General features: G+C 46.8%; 1 protein-coding gene and 2 long non-coding RNA genes across 4 annotated transcripts; 1 reads left to right on the forward strand and 2 right to left on the reverse strand.

Annotated features, from left to right (window-relative positions):
* The first annotated feature begins 487 nt into the window (after positions 1-487).
* LOC135385229 (uncharacterized) lies at positions 488-13,391 on the forward strand. 2 transcript variants are annotated; one of them, XR_010420365.1, is made up of 4 exons: positions 488-1,662; positions 11,366-12,053; positions 12,386-12,587; positions 12,845-13,391. It is a non-coding gene; the product is annotated as an uncharacterized LOC135385229 (long non-coding RNA). The 2 variants fall into 2 exon arrangements; XR_010420364.1 differs by lacking the exon at positions 488-1,662 and having other exon boundaries at positions 10,446-12,053.
* A 240-nt stretch (positions 13,392-13,631) lies between these two features.
* Positions 13,632-14,189, reverse strand: LOC135384341 (uncharacterized). Its single transcript, XM_064613546.1, has one exon. The coding sequence runs from the start codon at positions 14,187-14,189 to the stop codon at positions 13,632-13,634; it is 558 nt and encodes a 185-aa protein (XP_064469616.1).
* Positions 14,190-19,766: 5,577 nt separating this feature from the next.
* LOC135383155 (uncharacterized) lies at positions 19,767-20,515 on the reverse strand. The gene is made up of 3 exons (XR_010419700.1): positions 20,465-20,515; positions 20,238-20,357; positions 19,767-19,911 (listed from the first exon to the last, which is right to left on the reverse strand). It is a non-coding gene; the product is annotated as an uncharacterized LOC135383155 (long non-coding RNA).
* Positions 20,516-24,917: the final 4,402 nt, after the last annotated feature.

The following is a 24,917-nucleotide window of genomic DNA, read 5'->3' on the forward strand; positions in this document are numbered from 1 at the left end:
TACCCAACCCCAGCAAACTTACTCGCTTTTAAAAGAGCCCGTGCGAAAGCAAGGTGGACACGGCAACAAGCGAAACGGCAATCTTGGGAAAATTTTGTATCCACCTTAAATAGTAGCACTCCATCCAAGTTTGTATGGGACAGACTGAAAAAAATCAGAGGCGACTACAGGAGCTTCTCTGTTCCACTTTTGCAAATAAATGTAATCACGTGTCAGAGCATCGAAGACCAGGCTGACGCCTTAGGTGAACATTTCCAAAACGTTTCCTCTTCTGCTCATTACACACGGGAGTTCTTGAAGTTCAAGGATTCTGCCGAGAAGTGCACCCTGTCATGTGATACTGGCGACAACTACACTTACAATAGGCCTTTTACCATAACAGAACTTTTAAGAGCACTGAGCGTTTCAAAACAGACAGCTGCAGGGCCAGATCGCATCACGTACTCTATGCTGCAGCATTTAACACCTTCATCGCTAGAAACTCTTCTATGCTTCTTTAACTCTCTCTGGAATGAGGGCTGTTTCCCGTCCCGCTGGAAGGAGGCGATCATCATTCCACTGCTAAAACCAGGGAAAAGTCCTTCCAGTCCAAGCAGTTACAGGCCTATTGCCCTTACCAGTTGCTTAGGAAAAACTTTTGAACGTATGGTGAACTGCAGGCTTATGTACTACCTTGAAGAAAATGAATGCCTAGACCGATATCAGTGTGGCTTTAGAACTGCATGCTCAACAACAGACCAGCTATTACGTTTGGAGACTGTTATTAGGGAGGCTTTTGTCAGACGGCAGCATTGTGTATCCATCTTTTTCGACCTCGAAAAGGCGTACGATACCGCCTGGCGGTATGGCATCCTTCGTGACCTACACTCTTTTGAGATACGTAGTCGACTCTTCCGTTGCGTTGCAAACTTTCTTCAGGGGAGAACATTTAGGGTGCAGCTGGGAACTGTACAGTCCCGCCTGTTCACACAAGAGAATGGAGTCCCGCAGGGGTCTGTTCTAAGCGTAACACTCTTTATTGTAAAGATGAACTCTGTCGTCCATGCAATTCCACCGTCTGTCACATACTCCTTATATGTGGATGACATTCAAATATCCTGTTCTTCCACAAGCGTTTCTAGGTGTGAGAGACAGCTCCAGCTCACCATAAACAAACTTTCAGACTGGTCCACCAAAAACGGTTTCAAGTTTTCTCCTGAGAAAACTGTTTGTGTTCCATTCTCAAGAGTGAGGGGTGTGTTTCCTGAGCCTACACTCAGAATGAATGGCCAGGATATTACTGTCATACCTGAACACAAATTCCTTGGTGTCATCTTTGACCAAAAGCTCAATTTCGTGTCTCACATAAAAAATCTCAGAGTCAAGTCAATGAAGGCCTTAAATATACTCAAGATCTTGTCGCACAGGTCTTGGGGTGCAGACCGGGAAGTCCTGCGTCGTATTTATATTTCCGTCATTCGCTCAAAGCTTGACTACGGGTCTTTGGTTTATGGCTCTGCACGGAGGTCTGCGCTGGCGATTTTAGACCCGGTTCACCACCATGGTCTCCGTCTGGTGTTGGGAGCTTTTCGAACATCACCAGTTGAAAGCTTTTATGCAGAGTGCAATGAATGGTCGCTGGAAAAACGGAGATTTTGCCTTGCCTCTACGTATGCAATGAAGGTGAGATCTTACCCGCAGCACCCTGCCCTAGCCTGTGCCACAGAAACCCGTTTCCAGCAGCTGTTTTTGAACAGACCTTCTGTCATCCCTCCTTTTAGTATGCGACTGTCCCTGGAAATGGAAGCTTACGGCTTCCCTTACCAGGGCAGGGTGACTCTAGTGGCAAGTGGTGGGAGGCTTCCCCCATGGCAACCACCACCAACACACAACACATCGTTATTAAAATATAAAAAAGCAAGAAACTTCTACAGTTGTGCTCCAGCAGGAGTTCTTATCATTAAAGGACAGTTTTGGAGACCATGTCGCCCTTTACACGGATGGCTCTAAAGCGGGCTCAAAGGTTTCCTGTGCAATGGTCACAGGCACGTCTGTTGTGTCTCGCCGTCTGCCAAACACTTTTTCCATTTTCACTGCAGAGGTATATGCTGTGATCCTTGCTTTTAATCATGTGTTACACTCTCACATTGATACGTCAGTCGTGTACATTGATTCCATGAGCTGTCTACAAGCTATATGTAGCTTACGGAAACAAAAGAACCCGTTTGTGCAACAGGCCCAGCATTTATTCAGCCAAATTGCAAACAAAGGTTTCTCTCTAACACTCTGCTGGGTGCCAAGTCACGTAGGTATACGTGGCAACGAGCAAGCCGACAAGGCCGCTGTCGAGGCACTGTCCGGCGACCTCGCATTTACAGAAGTGGCAGCTGAAGACTTGCGCTCAGTCATACGAAAGACGATTAATGAGAAACGGCAAAAACAATGGAACACACAGAACACTAATAAACTCCATCTAATCAAACATGACATAGGCAACCCCACACATGCTTTCAGTAACCGGCTTCACGAAATTCTGTCAGCTCGGTTGCGTATTGGCCACACCTACCTGACACACGGATTCCTTTTACGGGAGGAGGATCCACCCCAGTGTGTGCCTTGCAGGGAACCGCTTTCTGTTCTGCATATTCTGGTAATGTGCCCACTGCACGAAGTTCACCGTCGCCGCCACTTTCCCGCCTTTTATAAATATAACATTCCCTTCCATTCCGCACTTTTGTTGGGTGATGAGCCCCTGGTTACTTTTAATTGTGTATACAATTTTTGAAACGATGTTGGTTGCATCAAGTACTTTTAAACTACATTTTAACTGAATTATTCCCCTTTTTAAATAGATAACATTTTATCATTGTCTTGGCGCATAATAGCCGTAGTCGCTCATGCGCCAGAAAAACCTTAATCACTCACTCACATTGCTTAACTATCTGAACGTAATCTGTGCTGACTGCAGGTGACTCCGGCTATCCTGCGCAGCCATGGCTGCTCACGCCATTCCAGGCTCCCTCAAACGAGGGAGAGGAAAGATATAATTCAGCGCATATGAGGACACGGCAGGTCATAGAGCGTGCTTTTGGACTCTTGAAGTCACGATTCAGGTGTCTCGACAAGTCAGGAGGGTGCCTCATGTATCCCACGAGAAGGACGTGTGCCATCATCGTGGCATGCATAGTGCTGCACAATTATTGCATGTGTCACAACATCGACCTCACGGATCCTGTTGGTACTTAGCTCTAGTCATGCACTTCCTGTGAACTTAAGGGGACTCTAGAGAAAAGAAAAGACACAAACCAGCCCACATGCCAAACAGTGTCAAGTGGTTCGTTCGCTGAAAAGGACTGAAACTTCAACCCAAGTTTAGGAAATATTAATGGGGTCAAATGCAAACCGGTACTTGTGCAACAAGCCATTAGTTACTGTTGGTTGTTTCCGATCACCCACAAGTGTAACACAAGAACTAACACCCTGTTCTCTTTTTTCGTACATGCAGATTATGATCTTTGTTGCCAATGCGCCATTAAAACTCCAATCATCATCATCATCATCATCAACATGCAGAAATAGAACACAGGGAGAGGCCGGAATATCTTGGACAAGACATGGCTAGTGGTGTTGCTATCCGAGATAACCTTGTGCGACGGGTATTCATGTAGTACCATTATTTTCTACATAAACATTTCAGTGACTAGGAGATGAGTCCTTTAATGTAACAGTTGTATGAATTGAAAATGAACAGAAAACATAATGTACATTTGCAAATGGGAACGTCATTCTTCTTTAAATCATTGAAACTCATTGAAATCTTTATTTCTTTCAATACGTCCCCCTGGAAACGTCTTCACTTTGTATTTATACTCTTTAATGGCCAGTAGCCTTGTTTGAATACTGTATAAGTGCTTAAATTCGCGGTCTCAATAATTCGCGAATTTGTGAGAAGCCAGGATCAGGCAATTATTCGCGGGACCTTAAATTCGCGGTACCGCGCTGCGTCCACCCTGCATCTTAGGGGCCATCCACCTTGAACTTCTTGGAAGAAGCTAATAAGAGGTATCACAACTGGGTAACTCGTTCAATTTGTCTTGCTTTTGAGCACTTCTGACTGCAAGGGATGCGATTAGGGGGTCCTACTCGGCTCGTATCTGTGCCATTGCCCAATTGCCCTGTCTCCCGTCGTTCCTGACATCGCATCGAACAAGTGCGATTGGCACTTGGTAGTGATGCGACAACTTTTCCAAAGGTCTATACGCGTGACAGAGTGCATACGCGCTTTCTGGATGATCCAGGCTTACAAGGAACCGGAATCACGGGAGGCTTACATGCGCGGGATTCGTACGTGAAGCCGAGACTACAGTCGCCAGTAGCGGCGGCGAACTGAACACTTTGTTCACACTTTGAACACTACATAGTTCTTTCACGTATTTTTCTGTCATTGGTTCGAACATTTCGCGGGACTTTAAATTCGCGATAAAAGGGCGTTCGCGAATGTCGCGAAAAATAGGTCCTCGCGAAAATTACTACTTATACAGTATCAACAAGTGTTGCGAGGTGCTGCTCCATTTTTCGGTGTGTCTGCGCAATTTCGCTGGCTTCGCTGTGCCTTGCACTCTGTGAGGCAGTCCCTGGTGGTGTGCATAAAGGACACGATAGCCACAATAAACAGTCCAGGTAAAAAGTAGGTAAAACTCAAAATAGTGTATGTCTATGAATAGTGTCAATACATCTGGTAATATTTCAGAAGGCGATCAGCTTCCACAAAAGACATGACACAAAATATGTCCACCTCTGTGTGGTCGTGTCTCCACAACAAGTGTGCTATCAGCCAACGCCTCCTCTATAAATAGAGGAGGCGTTGTATCAGCACTCTGTGTTGCTGGTGTAGCTGCTGCTTCCTCACGCACAGAGAATAGGCTTGTACCGACGCTTGCCCGTGATGGAGCGGAAGCCAGTTCTGCATGTTAACGATGAAATGTTATTTTGCATGTTATTTTCAGATCACATACACATATGTGTAAGTTGCCTTTGCGCCATTAAAATCCTAATCATCATCATCATCATCATCATCACACATATGTGGGGTAGCTCAGCTCTCACACAACTAGGCTGTGATGGACTGTGCTAAACCCTCCTTCTGCTGCATCCGAGCGTATAAGAACCGCACTGCCTGAAGTGGTGTCTGCAAAAAAAGAAAAAAAAAGAAGCATGTGAGCTTTAAAGGACAAACCATGCATGATATGTCAGCTATAGTGAAATGGGAAGCATGACTTGCCACTGGAGTGGATAGTGTCGTAGTTCAGTATCATATCGCCTGAAATACACAACATTAAAAAAAACATATTACTTGTGCAAAGAGTACGCTGACATCGGGAACCTTCCTGCAATTGATTTTCTTACCTCCCACACCTAAATCGAAGCTACCACCAATTCCAATAACAGTGCTTTGATCCAAGGTGCCCACGACCCTCTCTTCTAGCTGCGTCAGCGGAGGTACTTCAGCAGCACCTCCGCCAGTCTTTCCTTGGCTACGTCTGGCGCTTGTGCCTGTGTTGAAATAAAATATTTGAAAAACGGAAACACCGACTTCTTGAAGTGATGGTGAAGGGGAACTTGCACTTAATGTGTTGCTCTGCTCCCCTGCTCCAATCTTGCACAGTGGTCAATCCACTCATGTATGCCCTCATTCCTTACCTTTTTTTTTGTTCAGACTTTTGTAATCGCTCCATTTCTTTTTCACCTCGGCCGGCGTCCGCTTGATGGCCGACACGGCAAATAAAGTATCGGTAATGCGCGTCCACGCATTACATTTTGCTACAGAGCCATGGGGACCATCCCCCGTAGCGTCAATGGCGCGCTTGTTTGCTTTGTAATCTTCAACAATTGCTTCTATTTCGCGCTCTGTAAAATTGGGTCGTCGAACGCGCTTCGGTTGTGATTGTGCAGAAGCCATTGTCAAGGTTGCCCACCGAAAGACCGAGAGGGCGAACAACTTCGTCTTCTTCTAGCGGGACGACTCTTATTGGTGTGATTGCAAATTTTCGTCATCGTTACCATAGCGAAAACATAGTCTCGCACCCTTTGGCTGTTTCTCTCCGAGGTACACTGACAGGAAGCGAGCAACTTCCTCTTCCTCGTCAAAGGGGGTACCCTCTCCACTACGATAGCTTTGTGAATCGCGCCTACGACGCCGTCGTACGCGCGTCGCAGGCTACGACGTCGTAGCGTATCTTAGCGTAACTTACGATCGCGTTTGTGAATCCGGGGTCTGATGTGCAGTATGTACATCCACAGACGCGCATATGTACGAAGAATCGCTCAATCTCTGGTTTCAGGACGTGGTGCACACACACAGAGAAAATGACAACATCGGAACTGATGTGAAAAATACATGTAGGGTGTACAGGACAGGTGAACAGTTAGTTAGGGTGCTACGGGTTCGTTCTACGTGGACGACAAAGGTCACATATTTTTTGGCTCAGATAAACCTTCATTTTTGCGCTCCTCTTTTTCAGTTCATATTTGTTTTGGGTATTTCTCTTCGTTGACAAGAAATTCAGAAAGGCACCTGTAACAAAATTTGAAGACAATGCATGAGTTCAGTTCTAGAATGAATGAACGACGGAGCCTATATACATTCAATAATTTAGACATATACAACACTATAGCATTCCACTCAAAAGCAAGCGCTCTGTAACGAAACCATGATCAGTGTGCTAGATTTACACGTTTGCAAGATAGACTACACAGAAGGTACACGTTCCCCTATATACCTGCGTTTCAGTTAAATCCTTAGGCTAAATAATTCGCTAATTAATAATTCTTTCCTTTTTACAATTATCTGGCCGATACCACCAACAAACTGCAGACAGTGTGAATGAGTGGCACGCGTTCATTATTTAAATAAAAAATCAAATGAGTTTCATTATAAAAAAAATTCTGAAACAGGATGCTGTCGGCATTTAAGTGGACGCATTTTAGAAAAAATCTGCCCCGAAGCCTTTGTTGCAGTTGTTGTTGCGTTTGTTGTTATTTGTTGCAGTGACTAATTGGTGTCAGTTTACATACTTTTGTTCCCAAGCAGCACAATGTACTGAAAGTCGAGTGCAATAGGGGTGGACGGGTAGGTGGAAGACCTTGAACACACTCTTGAAACTAAGGAACCGTGATAAGACACATACCGTCCACCCCTATTGCACTCGACTTTCGGTACATTGTGCTGCTTGGGTTGCTGCTGGTTGCAGTGAAGCGCAAAAAGAACACTCTTTCACTCCCTTATCCACCACTGAGTTATATCCTTACAACAATGAATTACGTCATTTTCCGCTTGATTGCGATCAGCCGTGACAAGATATGTGAACACAAACACGTAACGGTACCCAATTTAATGCCGACAGTGCCCTGCTTCAGAAGTGATGCTTTTTATGAAAGTCATTTGAATTTTGCTTTAAATAATCACCTCCTCCTACTCATTCACGCGCTGCGCAGCTTGTAGGTGGCATCAGACAGATGCCTGTGAAACAGAAAGTTCGTCGAGTGATGCACTCGTTCGTGAATTATTTAGCCCGGGGATTTAACTGAAACACCCGGTATACGTGTCTCCCTCACTCGCAGGGCACACCCAGAGATTGTGTCAGCTATCACAACGACCTTGTTAGCTAGGGTCTAACACGTGCAAGCTCCAAGTTCCCTTTGAAGAGATACCGATTTACTCCGCATTTGCTTATCCCATATTGAACGCAAGTTAAGGTAATGGAACATTTCAGTAGGGGAAGACAGACATGAAGGGGACGAGCCAAAGCGAGTCAAAATAAACATACCGGGTGTCCCATGCACTGAAATCCCCCGGCTTGGTAATTCGCGAACAGGTGGAGCCATCGAATAAATTTCTTTTTGGTAAAGATCCTTGGGACATCAGCAATAAACTTAGTAGTGAGCAGCTGATTTACATACGCTGACTAATTAAATAAACATCCTAACTTTTAAATTTTACTTTGCACGCCTATGGAACCTCTGTTTTACGCATCAGGACAGAAGAACAAGAAAAAAAAAAACGCATTGACACTTAGTGATTTTTCCGAGTCATTAATCGGTTTCGGCTTACATATTTCTTGCGTGTAGCGGTGCACCAATGCGCTTTCTGGATGAGGTATCCGGCTGTCAATTTTGTGTCCATCCGCCTGGTTGACACACGGGGGTGACGGAAGATAAGGAACTTCCGGAAGACCGCAGGAGACACTTTTGTGTTCCTTCTCGTTCTCTACTGGCTCCGCCTCCCGTTTTCAACAAATTGGGCGTGAACGTTGTGATTCGGGATGATGGTTCTCTAGGAGCGTGCTATGTGGTGTAGTAAACTTATAAGAGGGTACCCCACTAGTTCAGTTCACAGCTCTCGCTGTGCATTCGTTATTATCCGTGATAAGGGCACGCCATCTCACCTACGGAACGACAGAAACGCCAGCGATGTTTACCAATCGCTTTGCTAAGGTGCATTAAAGCATCTCTTGCAGCTCTTCCTAATTTTCCGTCACTGCCGTACGTGAACCAGGCGGATGAACATGAAATCATACATGAAATGAAACCGGGATCGTTACTAAACTACAGCTGTAGTTTAGTAACGATTCCGGAGCTGACGGATGGATGTAGATTGAGCGGGAGTATGGTAACGTCATTGTTATCAGACGATAAGTGTGAATACGGACGGTCAATGCGCGTTACGAAAGTTACGAAATGAATAGGAATACCTGCGTTACGTCATTGTTGCCAGACAACACGAATGAATACGGACCTTCAATGCACGTCACGAAATGAATACCTGATTTTGAAAGGCAGAACAGCGCTATTAGGAGGTTAGGGCCACCTGTGATGTAAAATGGAAAACTGCATAACAAGCAAGGACTTCAGAATAAGACACAGGCGTGTTTTGAGTGTAGGTGTCTGGAGTACAGCATTTAATATTGAAATGCACTGGAATAGTGGAAATTCTTAGCTGAGGGACGAATGAGTTAGAGGGAAAGTTGTGTGTTAGATGAGGAGTATTAACGACAAAGGTTCATGACTGAGGTTATAGGTTAGGTCAAGCGAATTGTATTGTATGTATTCTACGTGTTGAGATGGCCCACGTAGATTGTTAATCTGTCGAGAGTGAGGTTTGGTTAGGTCAGGCGAACACGTATTCCATGTGTCGAGAGGGCTCATGTAGGCTGTTCATCCGTAAAGACTGAGGTTAGGTTAGGTCAGGCGAACACATATTTCATGTGTCGAGAGGGCTCATGTAGACTGTTCATCCATCGAGACTGAGGTTAGGTTAGGTCAGGCGAACACGTATTCCATGTGTCGAGAGGGCTCATGTAGACTGTTCATCCGTCGAGACTGAGGTTAGGTTAGGTCAGGTTGGGCTAGGTTGTTGATGGAAGCGAAACAAAGTAGTGTGGTATTGATAGCTTTTCGTGACAGCAACCGTTTCGCCCTAATTGGGGCTCATCAGTACGGTGCAGGGCAGACTACCCAATCGCATACGGTCCCCGAAAGGGGCATGTCAAATATTTACAATTATTTAGAAGTATTTACAATATATACAGTGTCATTTCAGGTTTAGTTGTCGTGTCCGGGAGTGTAAAGGCGTTTGATGTCGCTGCGGAGCCTTTCAGAAGGGTTTTCATTGTTGTTTGCACAATCCATTCGCCAAAGGTGCTCGGAGAGGTGGTACGCCGTGTTGTCACTGGTGATGCCACCTCCGGCAAGCTGTGACGAAGTGGCCTCCACTGCGACTCAATATGGTTGGTGGTCACACCGGTGTCAGGGTCAACAAACTGATACTGGTGATTTGCAGTTATATGTTGGAAGCCCTCCGCTGACAGTCCTATGTAGCCCTTCCAACAATCGGTGTATATGGTTGTGCCCTTATGCACGTTGGCATCTATGAGAGACAGGAGAGTCTCTTTGTCCCTCTTGTTGTCTCTGAAGATAGCGAGACGTAGTTCTTTCGTGGTGACATCGATTAGCCCAAGAATACACGTCCCTTCCACAATGCGACCGCGTTGGTACTTACGCCGCCCTATCTTACATTCGTCGATATCGACTGTGTGGCCGGTTCCGCCGATTTTTGAAGCTTGGATTGTCGCAAGAGAGTCTGTGCAAACTTCTCTGCAGTAGCTGAACATGTCTGCAACAGTAGCTCTGGTTATAGTGAAGTTCATTGATGCCTCGTCGAGGGCTTGGTCAAAAGTCATTTTCTTCGCAAAACAGTACGAGAGTATCAGTACTTGTTCAGGCGATAGTCTGACATTTTCGAACCATGTGGCGATAGTAGCCGACTGCGTGAATTCGGGATGCTTTTTTTTCGGGCAACGACATCTCCAGATGCAGAGCAGAAGTATTATGCAAACGTGTCACGAAGATCTTTCGTGGACCTGGAATGCATATTTGATCCAGCTTTTTTTTTTTTCCCCCGCAGGGGGCACCGGCTTCGGCTGGTGTTTGGTGAGTGGCGCCACCACGGACCCCAGCCCCCAGTCCCAAGGCGTTAACCGTACCGTGCCGAGGGGATGTGAGGTGAAGGGTAGAAACCTTGAACGGTGGCGGTGAGGGTCTTGGTCAGGCCCTGGCCGACGGGTTTTTGTGCAAACTCCGGGACCTTCCCACATGTGTAGGCATGAAGTGTGGGTGACCTCGTCGAATGCCTAGCAATCAAACCTATATGGTTAAGCACTTCTCTTCCCCTATGATCGGGGGCAGAAAACGCCCCCGGACCGAAATCTCCAGACCAAAAGAGCATTTTTTGTTGTCCAATACACCCTTTTCGAAATTGGATGTTGGTCTGGCAACACTGGCATTCTGCCGCCATAGTGCAGTCGAAAACTGCGTTGCTTCCGTGTTCCCTGCGTTGCGGTTTGGTTACTAAGTGTGGTTTTAGCTAATTTAGGTGCTCGAGCCTGCGATGACTGAGACAGGGGGTCACTCATCCTTCCCCGAAACTGGCTGGGTGAACGATATATCGCGTTTACCGATTGTGACTGAAAACGCGATGAAAGATTTCCACGACGGCAGAAGCGTGGCCTACCGAACCCACCGCCGGAGCTACAAGTTCGTGACAGAGTCCTACGTTGTTCCGGCGACGATTAAAGCTTGCTACACAAGTGAAACGTCAGCTCATATATTTTATCTTAAACCTGTGTGCATTGTCTTGGGCAACAGAAAGCGTTGTAAAGGCGACGGCTGCGCTGCTTCAGGAACATCTTGCTGCAGTCAGATATATAGCTGATTTCCCGTTTTGCTTGTACTGAATACTTCGAATTACAGTGGATACAGCATCATGATTGTCCTTACGTGTTTTTGTCATCGCCATATCTGTTATTGATTGTCATGTTTGGTTTCACAGGGACAACACATTTCATACGAAGTGTCAGTGCTACCGGAGCCTGAAGAAAAGAAGTGACCCGTACAGTATCTGTATCTCTCTTGACAGCGCTGGTACTATTGTGTACACCCGCTGTGGTTGTCCTGCTGGAAAGGCTGTATGTAACCACATCCTGGCATCACTACGCCTGTTGTCCTTGCTACAGCAGAAAGGGTATGCAGAAGCACCCGCCCAGCTTTCTTGTACAGAATTGCCTCAGAGATGGAGGGTGCCAAGGAAGTAGGTTGTGAATGGTACAGCAGTACAAGCAGTAGACTGGAGGAAGATTGAAGAAAATGGAGCAGAAAACAGCCTACCTCTACGGCTTTACGATGCAAGGACTAAACTACAGACGAAGGAAGAGGAAATCCAGGCAGTAGAGAAATTTGCTGAAGCGCTTGCATTACTCGATGGGAAGCAGGGCTTCGCTACCTCTCTTCTGGGGGCCAAATTAGAGTTCCGAGAAACAAAGTTTGGACCGTCGCTAGTAGGAGCTCCTTTGACTTATCACCAGCCAATGACCCCAGCAGGGTCTAAAACCTACCTATGTGCTAATTTTGCGAGCATACGGCATGGGATATCTGATCCATTCGATGCCACATTTTTTGAAGACTGCACTCCATGGCAAGTTCCAAGCAACCTCCCTACAGCGTACCAAAGGACACTGATGGTATTGTAGATATGTTTGTTTCGTTTTTGTTCGATCGTTTAGTTTAGTTTGATTTAGTTCGATCGTTTAGTTCGTTCGATTTTGGCACTGGCAGAGCCCCTTGCGCTTTTCTCCAAGCGCTTTTCTCCAAGCTGTTAATTGTGATTACGACTCGGGTGTTTATTGGTGCATAAACAATAGCGGCCGTAAAGTGCCAAAATTGGTGAATACATGATTGTGATACATGACAGGATTTTCCCAATTAACAAAATGTTAACTGCTAAGATGTGGAAATCTGGCCTTATGTGAAGTGGCTGTAGAGCATGGCATGTTATTGAACTTTATATTTCCAGCCACTTTGTCTCACACAAAGCAGTGCAAGAGAGCTTGAAAGAAGTTCACGCCAGCAGAGTGCCAGCACATTGTGGAGGGATGCACGTGTCCACAGGTTGACTGCGTCGAAGTTTGGAGTTGCCTAAAACGTGACAGTTGGACTAGAAGAGGCTTGGACAACATATTGCGAACCAAAGACCTTTCTCGGGTTCGCGCTATTCAGTACGTACAGACTTGTCACTTTGTTTTCCCCTTCTATTTTCAGATGCAGCGTACAAGCTGATTGTTGTTCAATCATTATTGTTAACGACGTCTCCTACTGGCGATTGGATGCATTTTCCTACTTTGAGAGCCAGTTACTGTCATCTTCCTTCTTTTTCCTCAACAAATGTAGAGCTTTTTGAAGTGAAAGTTAAGAAGTGAAAGACATAGTCCTGCTAACTGACTTTGTTTGAGGTGACGCTATGATGATGTTGCAGGTATGGCATCACTAACGAGCTCACAGCTGTCCAGCGCTACAAGGATACCCTGCACTCACGCGGCCATGATGTTGTGGTCTCCTGTTAAGGACTATTTGTCCACCCTGAAACACCTTGGCTAGGAGCAAGCCCCGACAGAATTGTGTTCGACCCAACAGAGGCAAGCCCATATGGGGTACTAGAGGTCAAATGCCCCTACTAACTACGTGACACAGCAGGCGAGCTACTAAAAGAGCGTAGCTCCTACGTGACATTCAACGAGGACCATCCGTACCTGCGCAGGGATCATGACTACTATTTCCAAGTTGTTGGCCAAATAGGGTTGACAGGACTGCAGTGGGCAGACTTCGTGCTCTACGGTCCTGGCTTCCTAACTGTTGAAAGGATTAGGTTCGATGAAGCGGAATGAAAAACCTTGAGGGCGAAACTCACAAGGTTCTACTTCCGTGATGTTCTGCCATATTTTGCAAGGCAGTGACTTTCATTTTGTATTATCGCTATCAACTGAAATGCACAACCATTCACAATAAACCTTGTAGTTCTTTTATTGTTGCTCATTTTCGAAGGCTGAACTTCCTTTTTTTCATGTTCTTTATCTCACTTTGAAGTAAATTAACAAGACCGACGACAGGACAAATTCGTGCACATGGCTTTAGCATTGCAACACGTAATGTTTATTTACACTGTTATTTTGCTAAAATATGTCATTGCGGTGTGTGTGTGCATTGAATTCAATGTACACAAACCAATCACAGGCATGTTTAAAGTTAAAACTGTCTGTCATAAGCTATTCCACATCCTTCATCAGTGGGCTTTGAAGATTTGACAAGATTGCACAAACAGTCCATATTTGGTTTACAAGTGGTCTAAGTGATATCGGTAGGCTTCTATCAAAGATGTGATAGGTCTTTATCCTTTGTATCCGCCGCTCAACATGGATGCGTAAGGCTGCAATTTCCTGTGTTTCACGCACTTCTGCACTACTGAACTGTCCATTTGTAAGAAATGGGGGGATGTTCAAGCTCACGCCTTTCTTTTCTAGTAGGTCTGCAATCTTGAAGCCTTTGTCTGCCATCACTGTATCGCCTGGTGTGAACTCTAGGTCTAGGAAGCCGCTCTTTACTACGATTTCTCTGTCCGACCCACAGCCTGTGAAGAGTTCAGAAACAAATGTCAATCGTCCACCAGGCGCAACACCAATGAGTGCCTTGAATGTATTCGTAGATTTGTAGTTTGAGTACGTTGCAGTCTGTAATCCGAGTGAACTGTGGACCTCACATCGAACCTCTGTGGCATCAATAATTACCCTGGTTGAAGGGTACTTGACCCTGAACTGTGATGGCATAGTCGCATCTATCACGCTTCTTGGTGGCCAAAGAGGTAGTTTAGCAAGCTTCAGGTACGTAAAGTCAATCCAGGTGGTCAGAATTCTGGATACTGTGGCTGTTGAGACATTGAACAGATGCCCAAGATGCCTGTGGAAAAGACCCAATCGGAGCTTCACAAGCACAAGGAAGAGCTGGTTGTCAGTGCTTAACTTCCGTTTTCGGCGACGGGCTGACTCGTTGCTTGTTGTATTAGAGCCGTGTCATATCATGTTGCATCCTGCAGTGCCGGGGTCCAGAAACTGACATATGGCACTGAAATGTGCATATCTTGGGAGGCCGGTGTAGAAACTTATGTCATCCTTGCTGCTCTTGAATTTCTCCAAGGAGAAGGGAGCGACTAGCTGCTGGAGGCTAGCACATTCTGTCGTCGTGTTAGTAAGTTCCGCTTGTAGTTTCCATATCTCGCCATTTCTATCTGTTATTGTTGCACGAGCACCCTCCAATTCACGTTGAAGCTTTGTTATTTCTGTCTCTCTCAGGGCATTTAGTTTTGCCTTTACTTGCTGTAGCTCTTCGTGGCTGTTGCACCTGCATGGTTCTGGTGGGCAGGGCTCAGGGGTCACTTCCAGCAAGTTTTTGAGGTTTTCGATAGCGCACAGCGGCTGCGATGAGGACAGTGACTGTTGCACAGTTGTTGCTGTCACGACTGGTCTTGATTTCGGTGGCTTTCTCTGTTTTTTTGGTTTGCTAAACGCAAAAACCCATGGAACAGCGTTGTCTGGTAGTATTCTCAAGCCACTTGCGACGTTATTCACGAAATCATCATCTCGGAAGTGGAGTGAACTTTTGTGTTTTTAGTGATTCTAAACTCCTTGCCTGGGTCTCTCTTAATAGCAACGATCCATTGCTTCCGAATCTGAATGCTCTCAGGAAATCTGTGGAAGCTGGTCAGCTTCCACAGATTTCCCGAACTGTGAGAACCTTCCTGGAGGGCTACTACGAGTCCCGGAAGCATACAGAAGTCCAGTCCAAGCTTAGCTTTTGGAACCAAGTGGAATGCCTTAGTGCACGAGTTCCAACCTGGAACTTCGTCCACTTCTCGCACATGCACGCCCTTTTATTGACAGCGGTGGCGCTACGAGCCAACATCACTACATTCCTTCAACCGTTATAATAGTAATAAAATAAATAAGTAAATACGCGTTGCTGAGTCAGGCAAACGCAAAAAGAATGACAGTTCAAATAAAGTTTTGCTTACGACGCGCTATCGCAAGCACGAAGAAACCGAAACGCCCGACCCGTATCGGGTGTCGGTAACTTTTTCTTCGAAAAAAAAACCACAGAAAAACGTATCTGTCTGCGTTGCCTACTCACCTTTTGTCCATTCTCGTCCAAGCAGCCACGCTGTCGGCACACTGGTACGCAGCAGTGACACGGCACAGCTAGGAATATGGTAGGAGCTAACCAAAACAGCAAGCCGCCCGCATGTTTCGACCGCACTATGGCGTCCGACGGGAGTTTCGTATCAATGCCACTAGATGGCGCGAAATTTCGAAAAGGGTGTATAGTGTTCAATAGTGTCCCATAGCGTTGTCTTCTAGTTCTTCGGAAGAAGACAAACGTGTACCACTTAGGAAGATGTCGCCCTTCTTTATTGAGAACCCTGCTGAAAAATGTCACATATGAGATTGCTCACAAAAAATCATATATGTGTTTATTGTATGATTGATTGATTGATTATGTGTTTAATGGCACAAAGGCAACAAAGGCCATAGAGCGCCAAAACTATGGTGAGTGTGTCGGAGATGATTATGGGAAAGATGATGTGAGAGAGAGAGAGTGTGTGGTAGTTAAAACCTATCTACAGGTATGAGCGATGAGATTGACCAGGATAAGAGAGAGAGGAGGATGACGATAACAAGCGAGCATGGCAGTTAAAAGCTATCTACAAGTGTGACAATGAGATATTTACATGAGGAGTTCGGTGATATTGGATAAAAGCGGAGCAATGCTTATCCTCTACATCTGACTAAGAAACCCACACGTGGTCAAAAATTTAATGACGTTATCAAACGGCACAAGAGGGGTGTCACCCAGTAGAAGGGCTGGGTGGAGTGGGACATGGTATCTGTAGAATGCGGTGAAATACTGTTGGCGTTGGTGCTCGAAGTGAGGGCAGGATGCCAGTACGTGCAAGACAGTCAAGCTGTCACCACAGCGCGCACAAGCTGTCGGATCCTGACCTCTGAGTAGGTGGTGATGCGTGAGCCATGTGTGTCCAATCCTCAATCTCGCGTAAAGAACTTCGGCCGATCTGTTGATGTGTTCAGTCCGATGCGGGAGGGAAACGTGTGGCTGTGTGAGGTGTAGCTTGTTATTTTCTTCCATGTCCCATTCCTGCTGCCACTGTGTGCAGACAGCTCTCTTTAACACTGGCAGGATGTCTTGGTAGGGTAGTCCTAGAGCTGACTCCTCTTGTGCCAACGCTCGCCGAGCCTCACGGTCGGCTCGTTCATTCCCCGGGATCCCAGTGTGGCTGGGGACCCAGCAGAGACAGATTGAAAAGCCTCGGGAACAAAGTTGAGTCGCAAGCGCTTGTACTCGCTTGACGAGGTGATTCTTGCTGTCATAGCATGAAAGCAGCGCACGCACAGAGCTTAGCGAATCGGAATAAATTACTGAATTTTGAAGGTCGTTTTGCTGAATGTGCCGCAGAGCCAAGAGAATCGCGTAAAGCTCTGCGGTGAAAACTGTGGCGTTCGTGTTCAGGCGTGCCGTCATAATAGAATCACCTTCAAGGGCAACGGCCGCCACACCATTGCTTACTTTAGTCCCATCAGTGTAGATTGCATGGTGGTTCCCGAAGTTATGGTGAATCTCCAGGAATTCCTGGAGAATGACAGTGTGTGCAGTGGATTGTTTGTCAAACTGTGTCATTTTTAAATTGGATTGTATTAGATGTCTCTGCCAAGGCGCAGCATCGAGGACTGCCTGCTGCAGGGGAACGCCAGAGGGGCTGAATCCCACACGGGAACTCGCCGCCTGCACACGAAGCGGGAACGAGGGTACAACAGAGGGCTTTGCAAGGAAGAGTCGCTCCAGAGTGGGGTTCACACTAGAGTGTACAACTGGGTCATCGCCCTGGCATCTGTACTTTAGCGCAGCCTTCACATGTTCAAATTGTCTCCGTCTCTCGAGCGACCATTCATTGCCCTCAACATACAAACTCTTCACAGGGGACGTCCGGAAGGCACCGGTGGCGACTCGGATGCCTTCGATATGGATGGGATCCAACACCTTCAATGCCGAAGGCCGCGCCGAGCCATACACGACACTCCCGTACTCAATTACTGATCGCACAACCGAGTCGTAGACCCACAACAGTGTGACTTTGTCGGCTCCCCACGATCGATGGGATAAAACTTTCAGTACGTTGGAGGATTTCAGGCACTTCTGTTTTATATAGTTTATGTGTGGCACAAAAGACAGCTTCTTGTCAAACACCACCCCCAGACATTTTTGCTCATCAGAAACTGGTAGTGTGTTGCCACCGAGGAGCAGCGAGGGCTCAGCAAATGTGCCTCGCTTCCTAGTAAAGACAACACACGCTGTCTTTTGCGCGGAAAACCTGAAGCCGTTTTCATCAGCCCACTTAGATAGACGGTTGATCGTGAGCTGCACCTGCCTCTCAGCTGTTGAAAGACTTGATGCCGAGTAGGAAACCTGGACATCGTCTACGTAAAGGGAGTACTGGACGCCAGGTGGGATGGCTCTCGCTATCGTGTTAATTTTCACAACGAATAGCGTAACGCTCAGCACAGATCCCTGTGGAACCCCGTTCTCTTGTACAAAGATGTCAGATAAAGTTGAGCCCAGACTGACACGAAACTTTCTATCTCTGAGGAAATTATCGATGCACCTGTACATGCACCCTGTGATACCACATGCGTGTAGATCTTGCAGAATCCCGAAACGCCATGTGGTATCGTACGCCTTTTCGAGATCAAAAAACACGGATACGCAGAACTGCCCTCGAACAAAAGCCTCTCTGATTTGTGATTCTAGGTGGAGTAGGTTGTCCTGGGTGCTTCGGCCCGAACGAAAACCACTTTGGTGTTTGTCAAAGGTGCCTGCCTCTTCCAAAACATATACGAGCCTTGCATTTACCATGCGCTCGAAAGTCTTCCCAAGACAGCTGGTTAATGCGATGGGGCGATAACTAATAGCAGCAGACGGGTCTTTCCCTGGCTTGAGAACCGGAACCACTTCGGCTAGCTTCCAGGACAACGGAAGAGTTCCTTCTCTCCACACACGGTTAAAAAAGTGGAGTAAGATTTGTTGCGACTGGGGTGTTAAATGCCGCAACATGTCATAGTGTATGCCGTCAGGGCCAGGTGCAGTGTTGGCAAGGAACAGAGAGGGAAAAAAGCTGGCCGAGGACGAGGAGGAAAAGCCAAGGAACAACAACAAAGGGTTCCTCCACCAAGAATACAAGCTCCTTAATCCCTCCGCATTCATGGACAGTTGTTTCACAAGGTCTTTACGCCTTAGAGTAGTCGTTCAGTCCATATTCTTTTTCCTCTTCTGTGCATTTCTTATGGGTTCTCAGAGCATTATTCAGTGGAACTGCCGGGGTTTGCTGAAAAATCTTGATGATGTCCATGATTTGGCAGACAAACATCATGCTGTCTGTTTCTGTCTCCAAGAAACAAATTTGGTTCCAGACACCCCTTTCCACCTCCGACGGTGGAACGTTTACCGTAAGGACCGAACAGACACGGCACGTGCTTCCGGAGGTGTGGCCATTCTCACGGCCAGAACACTTCCCACGAGAGATGTCCAACTTTCTACAAATCTTGAGGCTGTTGCAGTGCAGATTTGCACTGACCGTGTGATGACGGTGTGTTCTCTGTACCTGCCGCCACCAGCTAAGGTTGAAGAAAAGCAACTTCAAGACCTTCTCAGACAGCTGCCACAGCCTTTTCTTCTGCTTGGAGATTTTAATGCACACCATCCTCTGTGGGGTTGCTCAAAAGTTGACACACGAGGTAGGATGTTAGAGAAAATGCTAACATCTTTGCCAATCTGCCTTCTCAACACAGGGAGTGCAACACATGTCAATTCGGCTTCACATACTTTCTCAGCTATTGACATTTCACTATGTAGTCCATCTCTATTCCAAGACATTTCATGGACAGTTGCCGACAGTCCTTACAGTAGCGACCACTTCCCTCTTGTATTAAAACTCAATCAACTGGCCCGGCGTCGGGAAATTGGCGCCCCCATCGCCCGGCAGCAGCCGCAGTAGCCCCCTCCTGCATTCACGGTTGGGTCGCCGCAGGAGGGAGACCCCCACGTATAGCTGTGCGTGGCTTTCCCGTGTCTGGGGAAAGGGGGATCCTGGCGGTTGAGTGGACCCGGAGGTTGTTTTGGACCCTTCGGGGCCCCTCCGGGAAAGCAACACACCGCTTTGGCCCCTGCTTCCCATAGTCGGGTAGTCCTGGAAGGCCCGGCCAGGATTATTCAGCTAGTCGCCATCTCCCTTTTCATTACTTTTTCTTTCTCCACTCCTTCACTGTCTTCCGTTTCCTCCCTTCACCTTCTTTGGCGGCAAGGGTCAACCTTGGGCAGTCTTTTCACTCTCCAGAAGCTGCACTAGGGTATAGTGCAGAGGTAGGTGTTAGCGTGCGGGGCACGTTCCCCAAGTTGGGCTCCATGGTGGGCGACACGCCTGCTGCACTGAACAATAATATCTTCTTACATGGATAACCACCACTCTAAAAAAACTGATCGGCGCCTAAAACGGAGCCGCACCGAGAGACCTGAACCGAATCTGCTTGATCTGTCTCCTGACCCTTGGTTTCCGAAGTTCCTAATAATTCAGTCTAAGGAAGAGGGAAAGCCACTTGCTAAAATTTCTCCTTTTGTTGTGGCGAAGGACCTCGAAAAAGTAATCGGTAAATCTTACAACGCAAGAAAACTGAATGCAGGGGATATCCAGGTCGAAGTACAGAACAAACATCAAACCACGGCACTACAGACACTGTCAAACATCGGGAACATACCTGTAAATGTTAACGTACACCGCACACTGAACATAACCAAAGGTGTAATATCAGAAGATGAACTCATCGAATGCACAGAATCTGAGATTGAAGATGGACTGAGTGAGCAGGGCGTGGTCTCTGCAAAACGGATCATTATGAGGAGGGATGGTAAGGAAATCCCAACCAAGCACATTATTCTTTCTTTTCAACTACATGCGTTACCTTCTAATATAAAGGCTGGTTACCTCAGTTGCAATGTCAGACCATACATTCCAAACCCAAGACGTTGTTTCAAGTGCCAGCATTTTGGGGACAGTTCGCTTGTCTGCCGCGGACACTCCACCTGCCCAAAGTGCTCTGGCAAAGACCATTCGCCAGAGACTTGCAGCAATGAGTACCGTTGTGCCAACTGCCAGGGCAACCACCCGGTGTACTCTCGATCGTGTCCACGTTGGAAAGAAGAAAAAGAAATCATAAAGATCAAAACCGTACAAAACATTCCTTACAGAGCTGCAAAGACACAATACGAATTTCAAATGAAAGGATCTTTCTCCGAAGTGGTGCGCAGGGGAGTGGCACCACCAAGGAAATCTGTGGAAACTCAAACCTGCTCGCAGGTCTCTGAGTTCCCACCCTACACTCCCCAACAGGAGGCTGGAGACACTCAGGTGACTCCTGCAGTTACGGAGGCCAGCCGTTCAACTGGCCACAAAGAAACAGCCATGGCCTCCTCTAAGGTCGATGGCACACAATCAGTTTGGGACGGGGTCGTAAAAACCCCTTCCCAAAGAGGCACCCAAAGTATGGAGGTCGATGATGATGACTGCATGTCGCAGAAGTCATCGTCGAGCCTCCCCAGCATTCCTTCACAACGGAAGGAAAAACGAGAAAAAGGACGAGGAAGGGGTTTCAAAGTGAATGAGCAACAGAAATAACCCCCGCGAAGGGTCCAACCCCCCTAAATGGTACAAGTCCTTTCTAGTCGTTGTCACCAAGTGCTGCGCTTTCTTTTCCTCCTTTTTAGTGTGACCGTTATGAACCACTTCCTCCAGTGGAACTGCCGTGGTTTACTTTCTAACTTAGACGACATTAACGATCTCTTCGACAAGTACAATGCAGCATGTTTCTGCCTCCAAGAAACATACTTAAACACACACACACCAAATCCAATTCGTAGACACAATGTATTTCGAAGAGATCGAACAGACGCCACTCGCGCATCTGGTGGCGTGGCTGTCGTCACACGAGGAACTGTTCCGTCCAAAGAAGTCCACTTAGTTACAGACTTGGAAGCCGTAGCCGTGCAGATGTGTCTGGACAGAATTGTCACTGTCTGCTCGGTCTATTTGCCACCATCAGGAAGTTTTGCACAGAGGGATATAGAACACTTAATCAGCCAACTTCCAACTCCATTTATACTCTTAGGCGACTTTAACGCCCACAATCCGCTTTGGGGCAGTGCAAGAACCGACGGCCGAGGGAAAATGTTGGAAAGGGTCTTGTTATCAACCTCCATCTGTCTTAAATACAGGAACACCTACGTACGTCCACTGTTCAAGTCAGTCTTTTTCGGTCTTAGATTTATCGCTTTGCAGTCCATCTCTATATCAAAATATAGAATGGAGTGTGGAAGAAAACCCACTTGGGAGTGATCACTTTCCAGTGGTCCTGAAGTATATGTGTGCAGTCAATAGTCTGACAGCATGCCGCCCTAGATGGAAGCTCCAACATGCTGACTGGAATGCTTTCTCTAAAAAATGTGACCTGTCGTTAATCCCTGTGGAGAGGATGACGATTGAAGAGGCCAACAATGTAATTACCAACGTCATCCTCGATGCAGCAACACAATCCATTCCCCAGACTTCCGGTCGTCTACCGAAACGACCGAAGCCATGGTGGAACAGCGAGTGCAAGGAAACTCGTAAACTTCAAAATCGTGCGTGGGGTACATTTCGGAGGTACCCCACATCACAAAATCTTCTTTTGTTTAAAAAGGCGAGAGCCAAGGCCAGATGGACGCGGAAACAGGCAAAGCGGTCATCTTGGCACAACTTCGTGTCTTCTCTATCTCACAGTACCCCCTCCAAAGTAGTGTGGGACAGACTTCGCAAAATCAGAGGAGAACACCCCAGTTATACAATCCCTCTTTTAGAAGTCAATGGGCAGGTGTGCGGAAGCCTACAAGAACAGGCGGATGCGCTCGGACAACATTTTGAACGCATCTCTGATTCATCCCATTACAGTCCCGAATTTCTTAGAGTAAAAAGAAACACTGAGAAACGAAAAATTCCAATGAGTGGTGGTGATGAGTACGTGTACAATCAGCCGTTCACGATGGTGGAGCTTCAGCGATCTCTATTCGCTGCTAAAGCCACTGCCCCGGGCCCAGACAGAGTAACCTACTCTATGCTGTGCCACTTGTCCGATGACTCAAAAAAATTGTTGCTCCTTTTCTTTAACCGCGTTTGGGCAGAGGGAACATTACCATTATTATGGAAGACTGCGACTGTCATTCCCCTTCTCAAGCCAAGAAAGGAAGCATCGAACCCAGCCAGTTACAGACCTATCGCCCTTACGAGTTGTATTGGGAAGACATTTGAGCGAATGGTCAATAACCGGCTGGTTCATCATTTGGAAGAAAATAATTGCCTTTCTGAATTTCAATGTGGTTTCCGAACGGGGTGCTCCACTATGGATCACCTTGTTCGGCTAGAAACCACAATCCGTGAAGCCTTCGTCAGAAGACAACATTGCCTATCCGTTTTCTTTGATTTAGAGAAGGCGTATGACACTGCGTGGCGACACGGTATTCTGCAGGATCTTTACTCCTTTGGCGTGGAGGGCAGACTCCTTAGATGCATTTCAAACTTCCTCCAGCACAGATCCTTTAGAGTGCGATTGGGAACCACTCTATCCCGCCCCTTCGTACAAGAGAATGGTGTCCCGCAGGGATCCGTTCTCAGTGTTGTCTTATTTATTGTGAAAATCAACTCTGTGACCAATGTCATCCCACGCTCCATATCTTTCTCCTTGTACGTGGATGACATTCAAATATCTTGTTGCTCCGCGAACCTGTCAATATGCGAACGACAGATGCAGGTAGCCATCAATAATATGGTCAAGTGGTCTTCATCAAATGGATTTAAATTTTCAGCTGAGAAAACTGTGTGTGTCCATTTCTCTAGGATTAGAGGACTCTTTTCACCACCTACACTGCAGCTTAACCGACGAGATATCCTTGTTCAACCAGAAGCCAAATTTCTTGGCATCACTTTCGACTCGAAGCTGACCTTCAAGGCTCATGTCCAAAACCTAAAGATAAAGTGTGTCAAATCATTAAACATTCTAAAAATAATTTCTCACAGATCTTGGGGTGCAGACCAGGAGACACTGCACAAAGTGTATACTGCATGTATTCGCTCGAAACTTGATTATGGGTCCTTTGTCTACGGCTCTGCTCGCGAGTCGGTGTTGAAAGCCCTGGACCCTGTCCATCACCAGGGGCTCAGGCTCGTGCTTGGCGCCTTCCGAACGTCTCCAGTACAGAGTCTATACGTTGAATCAAAGGAATGCTCCTTGAAAAGACGGCGTTCTTACCTCGGTACGTCGTACGCACTTAGAATACATAGTCAACCCCAAAATCCAGCCTCGACTTGCGTCAAGCACACACGCTTTAAACAGCTGTTTATTAACAAGCCCTCTGTGGTCCCTCCATTCTCCTTGCGAATTGCATCGGAGTTTGATTGCCACGGTTTCACGTCCTGTGACCTACAAGTTGTAGAGTGTAGCAGAAAGCTCCCACCCTGGGAACCACCTCCAAGGTCTGACACCTCTTTGTCAAAATACAAGAAACAAGACAGTGCCTCATCAGTACTTCAACAAGAGTTTGCACACTTGAAAGGCAGCTTTGATACCCATACTGAGATTTACACAGATGGGTCCAAGTCTAGTGCAGGAGTGACTTGTGCCATGATTTGTGGCGCGCACACAAGGTCTCATCGTATAAAAACATTTGCATCAATTTTTACTGCCGAGGTTTACGCCATTATCTTGGCTCTCAACTACATCCTTCAAGATTCCATAAAGTCCTCTGTTATATATACAGACTCCTTGAGTTCCATTAACGCAATTTGTAGTCAGCACTCAACAAAGAACTTTCTTGTGCAGCGAGCAAGATCTTTAGCCAGTTTGGTAAGGACAAAGGGGTACTCCCTTATCTTGTGCTGGGTGCCCAGCCACGTAGGCATCAAAGGCAATGAGTTAGCAGATAAAGCAGCTGCAGCTGCTCTCCCAAATGACATCACACCTTTTGAGATGTCCGTGCAAGACATGAGATCGGCACTCAAGAAATCACTGCACAGAATATGGCAAGCCTTTTGGAACACACAAACAAATAACAAGCTCCACTTAATTAAACCTCACATTCAAGATACAGGAGACCGGCTGGAAAACCGCCTGTTGTGCACTGTACGGGCAAGGTTACGTATAGGCCATACGTACCTTACACACGGTTTCTTACTTCGGGGAGAGGAGCCACCTCAGTGTGCGCACTGTGGTCAGCTCCTGTCTGTTGTACACATACTCATCACATGCACACATCATGAAATCCATCGCAAACATCACTTCAAGGAATTTTATAAATACTTCTTACCTCTTCACCCAGCCCTATTGCTTGGTGAGGAGGCTCTCGTCCCTTTT

Source organism: Ornithodoros turicata, chromosome 2, assembly GCF_037126465.1.
Source record: "Ornithodoros turicata isolate Travis chromosome 2, ASM3712646v1, whole genome shotgun sequence".
NCBI classification, from domain to species: domain Eukaryota; kingdom Metazoa; phylum Arthropoda; class Arachnida; order Ixodida; family Argasidae; genus Ornithodoros; species Ornithodoros turicata.

Coding starts and splice junctions, on each gene's coding strand:
- LOC135384341 (XM_064613546.1), bottom strand. CDS start 14,189: ATGCCATCACAGTTCAGGGTCAAGTACCCTTCAACCAGGGTAATTATT.